Source organism: Neophocaena asiaeorientalis, unplaced genomic scaffold (assembly GCF_003031525.2).
Source record: "Neophocaena asiaeorientalis asiaeorientalis breed wild unplaced genomic scaffold, Neophocaena_asiaeorientalis_V1.1 scaffold59, whole genome shotgun sequence".
Classification (NCBI taxonomy): Eukaryota; Metazoa; Chordata; class Mammalia; order Artiodactyla; family Phocoenidae; genus Neophocaena; species Neophocaena asiaeorientalis.
In genome coordinates this window covers 322,423-336,302 of record NW_020174268.1, presented here as the reverse complement: position 1 = coordinate 336,302, position 13,880 = coordinate 322,423, and the positions used below count along the sequence as shown (strand labels likewise).

Sequence of the window (13,880 nt, the reverse complement as noted above, 5' to 3'; positions counted from 1 at the left end):
ACATATAATTAACCTCCCAGTTTATTCCTAGTTACAAAAAAAATACTGAACAGCCTGTGACCAATGGTATCTAGTATTTATATCTTTGGAACCATGTTCATCAAAGGAAGAAACGAATATTTTCTTCAAATATATGTGTGAGTGTAAGACTGGAATTGAGGGAAGGAAGAATCGATTTTAAAGTATCTTTTTTATTTTTACTTCTTGATTTATGTAAGGTTGACGGCAAAACAAACTGACATGTGATATAATAAATTATATCTCATAATGTAAGAATTTTATATTTTGAAAAAGATAATTATTTGAAGAGATTATCATGAATTTCTCTCTCAAATAATTGAATAATTCTTTTAAAGTAGTTCCGTCTTTACACTGATGAGTACTTCCTTAGTTTAGCAATCAAATAACACAAACTGCTCAGCAAAGGATCTGACACTGGTTAGATTAGTCAAGAATACCTTGATTTGGAATATTTCTTCATCTTTCAATTCCTTTATTTTATTATCTGTACAATAAGAAATTTGGACAAGAACTTCTCTTGGGTCTACTCTAGTTACAAATTTTTGTAATTTTAATGGAAAACAATTTAAAAATAAATCAAAGTTTGTTCCAACAAATATTATTTCAAGTTACATTGAATAGTTTAAATGAATAATATTGTATTGAAGGGATCCCAAAAGACATTAATAACCAAAAGGGAAGAGAAAAAATACCATTGTGAAATGTAAAATGATTTTTTCTCAGTTATTATTAGAAGTCTTCAGTTAGTATTTCCCATTTAATCTGACTTCATATAGGTTATTATAAATGTCTTTTACTTTTGTATGTCTGTATTGCTTAATATTCCAAGTCTAGTAAAATCTTATAGCAAATAAATCAATGAATTTAAACAAAACAAAAAAGAATACCCTGGTTTGTAATGTAAAAACCCTGATTTGTAACAACCCAGCGCCTCTCTGATGAAAATGTACAAACACAAACATTAAAGACTTTTCTAAAGAACCTTATAAAAAAAAATGCAAAAAATTTGAAAAAAAAATTGTCAGTTAGTTACCTTCTACATCATCCTCATGCTCTTCATCTTTATCATCCGGCCCATCACTTATCGAATGAAGTAGCAGAAGCAGTTAAAAAAAAAAAAAAAAAAAAAAAAAAGCTTTAATTAATAATGGTACTAAAGCCAATTCTTAAAACGTGGTAAAAAATGAATGATACAATATGACATATGATATTTAAAAAGGGGAGAAATGACGATAAAAAGGAAGCTTTGCTTCTCACACCATTTCATGTTAAAATCTCAATTGCAAATGATGCCTAAAGGTAAGTTATCAATAACTGAGAAGTTCTACCTGACCATGATATCTATACAGCATCAAGTAATTACATAATAAAATTTAATTTAAAATAATTTAAAGCCAAATATTCTAATTTGGTTTTAGATAACACAGCATCTGAATATTGCAGAATGCCATGAATAATTATTTATTAATGCTTCTGCTGATGCCATTTGTATATTTTTTTAACATAGTAAAAAATCATTTTTTTCTATACCTCTCTTATAAATAAAACTGGAAACAAAAACAAAAAACCAAAACAAAACAACAGAAATCCTGTAGGAAGCAAGCTCTTTTTAATGAAACAGTAATTGGTGGAATGAAAAATAGCAAACAGTGCAACACATGCATAGAATTAACACATTTTGCAATTAGATGTCAGTCACATCTTAGCATAGTTGAATTTTTTCATTAGATGTAAATTTATCAAGCAGAATCATGTCAAAATATAGGAGAAAAGCAGGTTGATACACATTGGCACTGTAACCCACATTTTTTAAAGAATATGACTTCATGCATTAGTGGTGAAGGACTCATCAGTGTTTAGGTTTCTGGACTGGACCAACCTGTCTGATGTTGGAAAGGATAAATTGTCCTCATACAAATCTCCTTCTAAAGCAAGACTGCTCCAGCTACTGCTGTTACCATTACTGCCAGAGGAAGAAAAGAACACAGCTGAACTAGCAAATGAAAGGTAAAGGCGACCCTGGTTTTCCTTGGAACAGCATGCGTCAGTGGTAACAGCGGATGTTCTGAAGCTGCCACAGTGGGTGCAGCATCTGTGCAGTTACGTAACGACCATCGCTGCTACTGTACGAGGTATTTGACAGCTTCAGAGATTCGGAAGTTTTCTTACTTGTCCTCAAAAGTTCACGAAAATTATTCTAAATGTGTATTTATTTTACAGATTAAGACAATGACTTTTAGGACAGTAAATGAATGCATGAACTAAGAAGTTTCACAATGAAATTACTGTCTATGGCAAAGCTTAGGATATAATTTGTAGAAAGCCAATGCTCTTCAGTTTGGATAAAGTTTAAAAACAAAAAAACCACAGGTTAACATTCTCTCAAGTCTTTAGACAGTGCAAACAGTGATGGGCCAGGGTGGTGGTGGAGGATGGGGAAAGGGATGGGATGGCAAACACCAAAACACAGTCCCAAATAGACCCTTTCTAACTACTGGGAGAAAAGCTGTCTTCTGATTTTAAAATACTCTTATTATGTCAATTACCTTCATTTCATTAATTATGTATAATTCAGTAGGTGGCAAATAATATACATTTTCTTCAGAATATTGAACAACCAAGGTCTAATCAAGCATTACACTTGTCTGATCAGCCAGTCACTGACGCCACACAGATACCTTCTCACGCTGCCTAATCAAAAGAAGAAAGCAACTACATTCTACAAGTGCGGCAAAGCGATACAACACAAAAAGCAACTGCGTTCAGAAACAAAACTAAATTCAGTTTTTCAGATTAAAATCTAAACATGCAATTTAAAAAAATTCTAATCATTAAAATAATTAGTAAGCACACATTAGTTTGCAGTGATAAGCAGCTATATTTTCCCATATTAGGCTAGACAATTATAAAAATTAATAGTCACACAAACCAAAATTTTGGTTCTAAAAAATGAATTAACATAAAATCATCTTTCATGCATCAGTAAATGTTGACAAGGTTACCAAAAAAGGGAATGACTATTTAAAAGTTCTAAATACTTTCCAGGCCATCTCAATAATTAACATATCCATATTAACTCTAGCACTATCAAACTGTCACAAACCATAATGCATTACAGAATAAAAGTTAAAACTGATCAGTGTCTTTTCGACATTATGTTCCAACAAATATAGATCTATTATAAAACCATTAAACCAACCAGAGTTTTGGCCCATGTAGTCTGTTCCCAGACAAACCAAAAATGAGAAAATATGGAAATACAGAATGGATAGACAGCTGTGAGCCGAAGAGAAAGAGAAAATTAATGATCTCAAACAGCATATTTACTTCTAGCAATAGAATGATTATCTAAGCACAGGAAAAAATTACAAAATTAAAATTCTTACCCATTTCCACACTAAAGCCATGTATCTTAAGTGTGGTCTCTAAATCACTTACTTTAAAATACTCTGAGGGATTTATCAAACCTGCAGAATCTTGGGACCCTCCAATGACCCAGGGAATCTTAATCTCTGGGAGGCAAGCACACCACCAACCCTGGATGAGCCCCACCAAGTTTTTCTTTGTGCCTGAACCTTAAGGCCACACAGCATCATCAGTTCTTATTAATTCTATAGTCAATTAAAACCACAGGTGTTTTTCTGACAAAAGGCTATCAAGTCAGGTTTTCCCCATCCTGAATTCAAATAATTAATTTTCTGAACCTAAATGCATTTACCTAGGTTAAACATTATTAGTTTAGCCTCAGCCTGATTTGGTCTTTTTGAACCTTGGTTCTGTTAACGGGATTACCTTTTCATCTTTGTTTTGAGTCACTCACAAATACTAAGTGTTCTACACCACTAATAAAATAATGCTGAAGGGAAAGAACCAAGGACAGACCTTGGTAGGTGCCTCCCTCTTTTCATCAAATTAGGTAACATTCCGTATCAAGTCATTCAACCAGCTACAGTCCTCTTAATGCCACTAGCCTCTAACCCTTGTTCTCCCACTTTAACACCAGGATTCTGTAAGCAACAATGTCAACCCCCAACTGAAATTCTAGAAGCCTGCTTCTCAAAGATGAGAGAAGAATTTAAGTGTTTAATGTTCTACTCTAAAGTTATGGGAAGGGCCAAATGATGATCTGTGATATTACCCCCACTTCCTGCTACCCGTTTTAAAGACTGCCTTTTTGGATTTAGATTTTGTAAAATACTGGTGGTTTACGTCACATTTTAAGAAATTATGACAAAATAGATACTTTATAAAAATATTAATACTTACTGGTTAATCCAAGCATCAGACAAAATACTCTGAGATGATGTGTTCTAACAGGTGAAAAGCCGTTTAGGCCTTTACAGAGTTAAGCAGCTTCTCTGCTGTTCTAACAGGTGAAAAGCCGTTTAGGCCTTTACAGAGTTAAGAATATAAGAAACAACTGTTATAATTAATAAAATATTCCAAAACTATTTTAATGAACAAAGTTAACTGAGAAAATGATATATGAAGTGACTTTTACTGTACAAAACCATGTTTTTATAATGAGTTTATGTATTTTCAGTCATTCAAGTATAAATTGCTCAAGTTACAGTGTTCCTGAAAGGACAAGTAAGGAATCCTTCCCCCAAAAAGATACTACTTTCATGTCAAGAAAATTACAGGGCCATTTCGATGCCTTTTACAGATAACTGTTCTTTTTCCTATCCTTCAGAGAGAAAAAAAAAGCACCCTCTTTAAAGTGAGAAAGAAAATTTTTTCCTCAAAAATTCATGAGAAGTCCAAGTAAAGCTTAAAGGGTATAGAATCAAATGTATGAAGTATTTTTCAAATCAACTATTGGCACATTCAAAGAAAATTAGCTCAGCTAGTTATTGTATTTAATAAACGTCAGAACCATTAGAAACATATTGTTAGCAATAAAATACACTTCGAAAATAACAGATTTTCAAATTCAGAATTTTAAAATCAAACTCAATGTAAATTTATAGCTTACTTCTGAGGTCTGAGTACCTGAACTATGCAATTACATGCAAAATCATAGTCACCTTTCACTTAGATGATGAAAACTACTGCTTTCATCCTGGTGTTCATCTTCAAAACTTAAATTGGACCAGCTACCAGTGCTGTCATCACCAATACTGAGATTCATCTGCTGGCTACGAAAAGACTCAGTTGACTGAAAGTCTTCTATTTCTTTTGGACTGGAAAAAAAAAAAAAAAAAAAAAGTAAGGAAGAAAGAAAGAAAGTCCAAAAGCATCCGATTCTGAATTACAGGACTATCCATTTGATGATAAAGATGACAAAAACAAGAAGTGATATTCAGGAGCTAGACCAGTGGTCCATCTAACCCTTGGTTTGTGTCTGCTAATAAAGACACTTGGCAGGAGAGTATACTAACTTCAAAGTTAGCTGAGGCACCTACACATCCTAACTCATCTTGTTCATCTATTATGGATCCATCCCAAGCGTACCATTTATTTAAATTCTCTTTAAAGCAGTTCATATTTTCAACTGGGACCTCTAAGAAGGAGCACAAGTTCCTAAGTTTTTGTAAGACAGTATTTTATTTGTACCAAAAATTACCCCTTTTCCGGCTTAAGAACAAAAAAAAGTAGTCCAAGGAATTCTAGTACTGTCAAGCCTATAATCAAACTAGCCAAATCTCTTCAAGATTTTGAGCTTGGATCATAACCTCTCTCATTTTTTCTCAATGAAAAGACATTTATATTTTTAGTCCATCTTCACAAGGAATGTCATTCACTGTTCAATTACTGTATTTGTCCCTTCTACATTTTATTCTGGAGTAACAGTTTAAAGTGATATTTTAATTTTTTATTGAAGTACAGTTGATTTACAAGATTAAATTAGTTTCAGGTGTACAACACAGTGATTCAATATTTTTATAGATTACACTCCACTGAAAGCTTTTACAAAATAATGGCTATATTTGTTTCCCTGTGCTGTACAATTTATCCCTGTTGCTTATTTTACACATAGTAGTTGGTATCGCTTAACCCCATACCCCTATCTTGCCCCACATTTTTAAACATGAAGAGGGAAAATGCTGGTCTTCTGGTCAAAACCTTCTAGTGGCTTCTCGTCAATCAAAATAAGGGTCCAAATCCTTATAACATACATCAGGTGTGACAACCTCTCCTAACCTCCACTGGTCTCCTTACTCTCCCTGGCTCCCTTGCTTTAGCCACACAAGCTTCTCTGCTGCTTCCCCAACATGCACAGTCCCACTCCTTTGCCTGGAACCCTGTTCCGCCTGATTCCCACTTACCTTATTCTCTCCCCACCTTTGGCTCTTTGCTCAAATGTTACTATGTCAGAGCAGCTTCCCTGCTACCTACTGAAAACTGCACCGCACCCCACCGGCTGCTGCCCACTGCCACCCCCAGCACTAACTCCCTGCATCTCCCTATTTTAAGATGACCAAGAAAAGAGGCAGTGCTTGTCAAGGCTTTGACAAAAGCTACTAAAATATCCAGCATTATCGTGTGGCTTAATTAAATTCCTCCTCAACTCAAGAAATGTTCTCTTTCTGTGAGACTAACAAAAATAATCCTACAAACTAATAACACAAGATGGTCCTGCTGTTTTCCCAGGGAGAAAGAAGGTTAAAAGTGAATATTTTAACTAAGGCGTTAGTATCGCTGAGCACAAGACACGGTTACGGAAATGCAGAACACTGCAGGACCATCAGAAAGAACTGTCCCCTTAGATGGTGGCCTATCAAGAGGAGTGATGGCAGGGGTGGAAGTATTTGGAGAATTTTTGCTTTCTTCAGAGCACTCTTTTTAAGAAAACTTACCTTTGTGAACAGAAATAAAAATTTAATTTCCCAGTAGTACATTAACGTGGTGATACTCAATATTTGCTGTACAAAATTCTCCAGCTGATTCAGCTTTACCTACTTCACAGCTTTGTAAACTTGGGCAAAAGGTGATTATCCACGCTAAGCCACACCTTCCAGCTCAGTAAACGGTTCATACCTTCCTTCCCTCAAAGGGCTGTTGTGGGATAATGAGACAGTGTCTATGAAAGTAACAGGCAGGCTATAAAACAATACACAAATGTAATAGGGAATATTTTTTGTTAATTTAGGATTAAAAGTAACCATATCTTGCTGAACAGGACCTAAGACGCAAATGATCAAGTTAACTTTTCCCTTCAGCTTAAGACCCGAGAGAAATCGGAAACTTACCTGCTAACGGCCTGACCAACATTCCTCATCGCCGACGTCATTATCTCAGTAGTGAGGCTTTCAGCAAAGATGACACCGTCCTGTCTGATCCCACTATCAGCTGCCAAACTGGTACTGCTCAGCTCTCTCTCTGCCTTTTCAATCGCTTCCGCAACTACCTTCTCAGCAAGCACTGTCTTCTTATCAAGATCAGTGTGAACTTGAGGGACATCGAGAGGAAAAATCCTAGATTTCTGGTAGACGTTGCTAAATTTTGAATTAGAAACTGGCTTACTACCAGCAAGTGAATCTGGTCTGGGAAAGTGTGGACATGAATTTCCAGTGCAGTCATGGAGCTCCTTCCCGTCACAATACCTGCAAGTCTGACTTACCAGAGGTGACAACTTTTCTGCATAAGTGACCCTATCGGCCGCTTTTGTGGTCTCAGACACGTGGAAGACTGCAGATCCTGAACTCAGCTCTAAAGCGTCATCCACTACTTTGTTAGCGTACTGTTCTATAGCTTGAACGACAGTCTCTCCATAACCACACCCACTCAAGCTGCCGGTACTGTGGGAAAATCTGTGATTTTGTGAGGAAGGCTGAGGAGACGCGGGAAATTCTGGCTCGAAGTGAGACTCGGCATCTACGTTGCATCCGTTTTTTTCATAAAGGCAAGAATCTGTTAAGGATTTTGGCAAGCCAACTGTAGATGCCGTCAGCTCTTTTTTAATATCTCTTGTAATGTTGTGAGCGAGAGAGGTTGAAAAACTATACAGTTCCAAGCACTCATTTCTGCATGTATCCCGTGTCCATTCACAAGTCGGGTTTTTATGAAGGTAACCTCCACCTATTTTACTTTGTCTTTTTTTATCTACTCCTTGCTGGTGTTCTTTACTTAAGAACAGTAACAGTTCGTCATTGGTTTTCACCTGTGAGCTCTGCACAGGGAACATTTTTGAGTTGCACTTCATTTTGGCTGTCTTGGATGCTTCTTGTAATCCTGACTTAACAGACCGATAAGCAAGTCTATTGGCATACTGGTCCATTATTAACTCACTATCACCACCTTCCTGTTTTAGTATTTGGATAACGTGACCTGCGTACTCATCTGTCACACTTTCGCAGCTGGGATACTTGTATGTCAGACCTGACAGGCAAGAACTTGGTGGTAATGAAAGGATAAACGAATCTGCTTCTCCTGGGTGTGCTACAGCCTCTATATCCGTCTTCTCTTCTGATCTATAATCTTGGTCACTATCAACATAACTATTCCTCTTCTGCCTGAAATGCATACAACTTCTAACTTTTGCTATTTTTTCAGCTTCTGTAATGACTTCCGCTGCCATATCACCTGCAAAATTGCATAATGTTTGTACGTTTTCATCTAAGCAATTTAAAAAAGTAGGTGATACGCTTCTTTGACTTTGCACATTTAAGCAAGGGCTTTTAACCTTGGGTTCTTGAATTATTTTATTATCCAAATGGGAAGCTGCCATCTCGGTTGCAAGAGAAATGATGTGTATTGCTAACGCATCTGCAAACTGCACTTTCTTCCCTGAGGGCTCTGACTTCAGGTCCACTTCTGGCTGCTCTTCATCTTCACTACTTTCAACTTCTTCTGAGAGAGATCGCATGAGTTTCAACATGAACTCTTCTTTTTCTATAGTATTTTGTTCATTTTCAGACAAACTGCCAACAGACGAGTTGTGAGGTGTAGAAGGTGGTGTGGCAGGTGCAAATTCTTTTGCTAATTCCCCCTTGAGCTTTTTGGTTAACTTCTTGATATCCCATTCAGAAGCAGCCTGGGATGGGACTAGAGGAGTTGATGGAGGAGTATTGGGTATCACATTCCCGTCTCTGATTTTCTGTTTATCTTCCACGTGCAAACCATCTGCACATGTGAGCACTGGGGATGAGAAACTATGTGAATGGGCAAAAGGGTTCTCCTGCCCCAAAGGCAAGGGCTCAAGTGCTGTATCATTCAAACTATGCTTTTTCACGGATTTGTCCTTAGCAATTTCCTTCAAATCGGGTTTCTGACCTGCTGCAGTTGGACAAGGTGGTAGTGTCTCTAAAGAAAATCCATGAGCCATATAACCTTTACATTCTAGAACACAATCCTTTCTTTCTGAAAGTGAACAGTGAGTTAAATGATCTTGAGCTTCAAGAAACTTGGGGAGCTTTTCCAAGGTCAACCGTGACTCATCTCCAGGAACAGGCAAGTCTTCCTTGTGGAGTACATTTTTATCTGCATTTGGGATCACTGATTTGCTTTTGTCTGCGGAATGTTTAACAAGAGATTTAGATAATCGGTCAGCAAACATGTCCTTCTTGCTAGCCTCACTCTGTTGCAGTGTTGCTTGATCACAGTGAAAAGGAGGGGTTTTTCCCTTTACTGTTTTAGTTAAGCAATCTTTGTGTTTATCCATTGTTTTTGTAACTTTGAATGACGCCACTGAATCTAAAGTTTCATTTACTATTGCATGCACCACTGCCACAGAAAAATTGCTAATAATCACAGGATCACTTGTTACTTTTGAAGAGCTTTCCATTTCAACGTCATCATTAGTTGGTTTAACATCATTCTGGTTACCCGGATGGTGTTCTGAAGGTAAACAAATATTCCTGAGACAAGCTACCTCCTCTTCTTTGTTTTTTGTGCCAACCCCTGCTTGGGTAGAACCACCATTCAAACTACTATCATCAGATGATGGATGAGACTTTGCCTGATACATATTAGATGAAATATGATATGGGAGAAGGGCACTTCCTGCCAAGGGCACTGGTATAGAAGTAACAACTCCAGAAGTACAAAACAAGGCCTGTTGTACTGTGTATTCCTTTTTATATTCCTGGATTGGTTTTGTCACCATAACTGTTTGACCATTAAAAGTAGGGGGAAATGCAGAAGTCTCTGTCAGTGGCACTACATTTTCTGCACTCACATACTTAATGTTATCTGTGGAAACACTGACTGCTGCCTTTGTTGTGAAGGTCACGTCAACTTGAGACAGCTCAATGAACGCTTCCTGTATTACAGATTCAGACAAATCTTTTGCATAGGACTTCACTACTTTGTCTTCATAGTCAAATGACCGACGCTGTGGAGGTGCAGGTGTTGGAGGATACGAAAACTGACACACTTCCATGATGCCTTCAAAAACAAGTTCTTCAGCAAGATCTGCAGCAAACCTAGCAACAGTGTTTGTGAAGATCTGCTTCTTTACATACTGTAAATCTATTAGAGCATCTGCAAAAGCTTCACTCACCAGAAAGTTAGCCAGACCACTAATGGCACGTTCTTTCAACGAAAACGCACGCTGCCTTCTCAGTTCATTAAATGCCATCTGAAAAACGGATGATGTCAATTTGATGGCTAATTGGCACAAAGCATTGGTACATGAAAAGACTCCTTTCTGTAAGTCTTTAAATGCACTGCCAAAACTTTTCTCCACAAGATCTGCTGCAAACTTCTGAATGCTATCCTTAATCACTGAGGATTTATTTTTAGATTTACTTTTTTGATCAAGGCTTCCACACTTAAGAGCTACCATTATATTTTCTCCCTTTTTAATACTATTAGTGTTGGATGTTGCATTTGTATGTTGGGTATAAAGAGCCGAGCCCAGTACGTCACATGAAAGGCTATCTGCATAATCTTCATAGGTATAATAAACAGAATCATGATTTTCATGAATCCTATCTTCACCAATACCTGTTTGGCAAAAACATTCAGCAGGGGTACAGCCTCCAAGAGGACTGAAAGCAGAGGATCGAATAGGGCTAAACAAACCACTGTCTTCCCCTGATGCCTTCACTGGGCGGGGAGAATCTGGAGCATCACACAGGTGACTGTAAGGGGATTCTGGCTTACGAGGAGTTGGCTTCTTAACGTTAGCTGGGAGAGCTGGACGATCAAACTTGAATTTCTGAGGATTCATAGTAGTGGTTACAGAACACAAGTTTTCATGTTTGTGCCCTTTTTTGTGTGACAGCTTCCCTGTGGCAGGATCTTTTAGAAATGGACAAGCAGACTCCAGAGTTTGTTCTAGTTCATCAAACTGATCAAAACTGTCGAAAAACTCACTTACTTCTGAGTCTGAATCCTCAATATCATCCTTCATCACAGGAATTTTAGGTAACTCAAGTTTTGCTTTTAAACTTTTTTGATATCCCTCTTCATCCAAGAAAATAACAGGACTTGGACTTGAGCATTCAGATTCAGACGAGTAGGCAGGAGAAGAAGAGAACAACTGTTTCTGCACATCAGCATCACTATCTTTATGGGGAGCAGCAGAGGACCTGTAGAAACTCCTCTGGACCCAAGGCTCAGAAACTGATGTCGTGACTGAAGCTTTCACGGAAGGCAGTTCTTTATGTCCCAGAATACTTATTAAAGAAGCAGAAGGTTTAGCCAATGACTTCTGCCACCCAGAGCCAACCAGAACCCTGAAATCATGGGTTTCTAAACGGTGACCAGAAATGGTCTGTGAAGCAGCATCACACTGGCTCCTTAGTGCAGTAATGTTTATTCCTACAGGAAAAGAATAAAATGATTATTCTTGAACAGAATTTTTTAATTAATTTAAATCAACGGGAATAAGTAGACTTGAAGCATGAGATATTTGTTTGTACTGTGTCTTCTACACTATGTTGTTTAACACATTCATCCCGAATCATACTTAAAAGCAAGTACATGCTTTATTTTACCCCACATCTGGGAATACCTGGTCTACAGAACGCCTAGCACACTGTCACATGTTAGAAACACTAATATTTAGGTGACTCTGCCAGCTAAGTCTACTCAAATTTGCACTTAGGCATGTTCCAAACGCTTAATGTAATAAGGGAAACAGTACTTGAACAGTACTACCTAAATAAGAAGAGAAAGAACAACACTAAAAACCAGGTAACGACGAACTTAAAATCACAAGGAAATTAATTCCTCAATCAGAAAAAAAGATTTAGATGCTTAAACTTGATCAGATTTCACAATAAATTTCAACTGAACAAGTCTGCCTTAAAACTTTTAAACCTGAACTTTACACCTTAATTCTCTGTTTCAAGAAATAAATCTAGTAAAGAACAAACCATCATTATATGGCTTTGAAGCCTCTTCATCCTCTAAGTGCTCAAAGGCAGTGACAAAGTCATCTTCGATGGAAGATACTGACTGGTTAGTATCGTCATCATCTTCATTAGTGGCCTCAAGCTGGCACTTCTGATGCAAGCATGTGTCCAGGGTGTACCTTATACCCATAGCATATTTACTTAGGAGACTAAAGAGAAAATCAATTCTGAGTCTTGGTAATGTAGATGACACTCTCATGACACAAAGCATTCCAGGATGATGACTCTTGGGAAAGATAAAAGATGATAAGAATAATTTTAATTTCAAAATATATTATACTTATAAGACATATTACCTGGAAATGAAGCCTAGAAATAACATGATTCCATTTAAAGAAAAAAAAAAAGAAGAAGAAAAGAAACACATGCATCCTGAAAGGCTCCCCAGTTTTGTAATGTTTAATTCTTTTCCTCATTCTTTCTCTACAATACTTCTCACTTCTCAATCTCTTTTTCTCCCATCTTTCTCTTATCCAGGTATTCAAATTCTACCTATTCTATCTCCTTAAATGTTAGAGAACTTGCTATCCATTCCTTTGACAATTATGTTTTCCTGTATTATTGTACAGTCCTGTGATTTTTATTTAATCATTCACCTAGTTCACCAACTACACTGTAAACTGCCTGAGGACAGGAACCAGGTCTTAGTCTTTCTGTATCCCATTTTCCTGTAGCTTTTAGTATGATACCACATTCTCTCCTATCATAAAAGAATCGTCCCCTCCTTTTACCTAAATTCCCCTAGTATTTCAATTTACAATCATGTTTATAGCTTTGATTAAAAATAGAAGTCGCCAGATTTTTCCACACATATTATTTTTAAAAATGTAAATATTGACAAATGACTTACTCAAAAAACTAGAAATTAGATAAAATAGCTAATCACCTCTTGTATCCTAGCAAATAAAACAAAGTAAATATAAATGAAAAATATAATTAAGGAAATGAGGAGAGCAGTTCTACTTTTACCTGTAAATCTCATAACGAACACACTGGTATTTTATACTTCAAGGAATAAGTAACTCAAATTTTAAATATACTAATAATTCAATTTTCAGGAGGGAAAACATGCAATTCATTTTTCTTTGAGGTATTAACAACAAAGTTAACACTTAATAAAGAACTAAAAGCTCAATGTCACGAAACTAACGACCTCTCGGAAATGATGACATTTTTGTTTATAAACAAAGAACATATCTTCAGATATCCATTTTACATGGAATTTTTTAAACAAGAAAATGAGTTAAAGTAGGTTCTCTAAAACATACAGCACAATATTTACAAATTTGAAACTGGAAATAAGAGGGAAAAATTCCTATGACTTATACACAGGTAGCAGTTCAAGAAATCCAGAAATAATCAAATTTTAGAAAAAAAATTAATATGTACTTGCATACCACTTAGAGCTTCACACATGGAAAATCTAATTTAAAGCTATGACCAAAATTATTTCACCCTTCAGTGATATCAAAGCTTCTTGAGTTAGATTTCTTATGAATCATATTTCCTTGAGATGGCATTAAACAAAAAGAAACTTCACCCAAGCATTTAAAA

At 36.5% G+C, this 13,880-nt stretch overlaps 1 protein-coding gene across 2 annotated transcripts in view; it reads right to left on the bottom strand.

Annotated features, from left to right (window-relative positions):
- Nucleotides 1-13,880, bottom strand: part of AKAP11 (A-kinase anchoring protein 11) — a 48,504-nt gene that overhangs the window by 13,794 nt on the left and 20,830 nt on the right. The window contains exons 6-10 of one of the 2 annotated variants that reach the window (XM_024755372.1): nucleotides 12,288-12,552; nucleotides 7,215-11,730; nucleotides 5,049-5,204; nucleotides 1,901-1,984; nucleotides 1,055-1,101 (exon numbers count right to left, since the gene is read on the bottom strand). In XM_024755372.1, the coding sequence (XP_024611140.1) occupies nucleotides 1,055-1,101; nucleotides 1,901-1,984; nucleotides 5,049-5,204; nucleotides 7,215-11,730; nucleotides 12,288-12,552 (5,068 nt within the window). The remainder of the gene's footprint in view (nucleotides 1-1,054; nucleotides 1,102-1,900; nucleotides 1,985-5,048; nucleotides 5,205-7,214; nucleotides 11,731-12,287; nucleotides 12,553-13,880) is intronic. The other variant, XM_024755373.1, reaches the window with a different exon arrangement.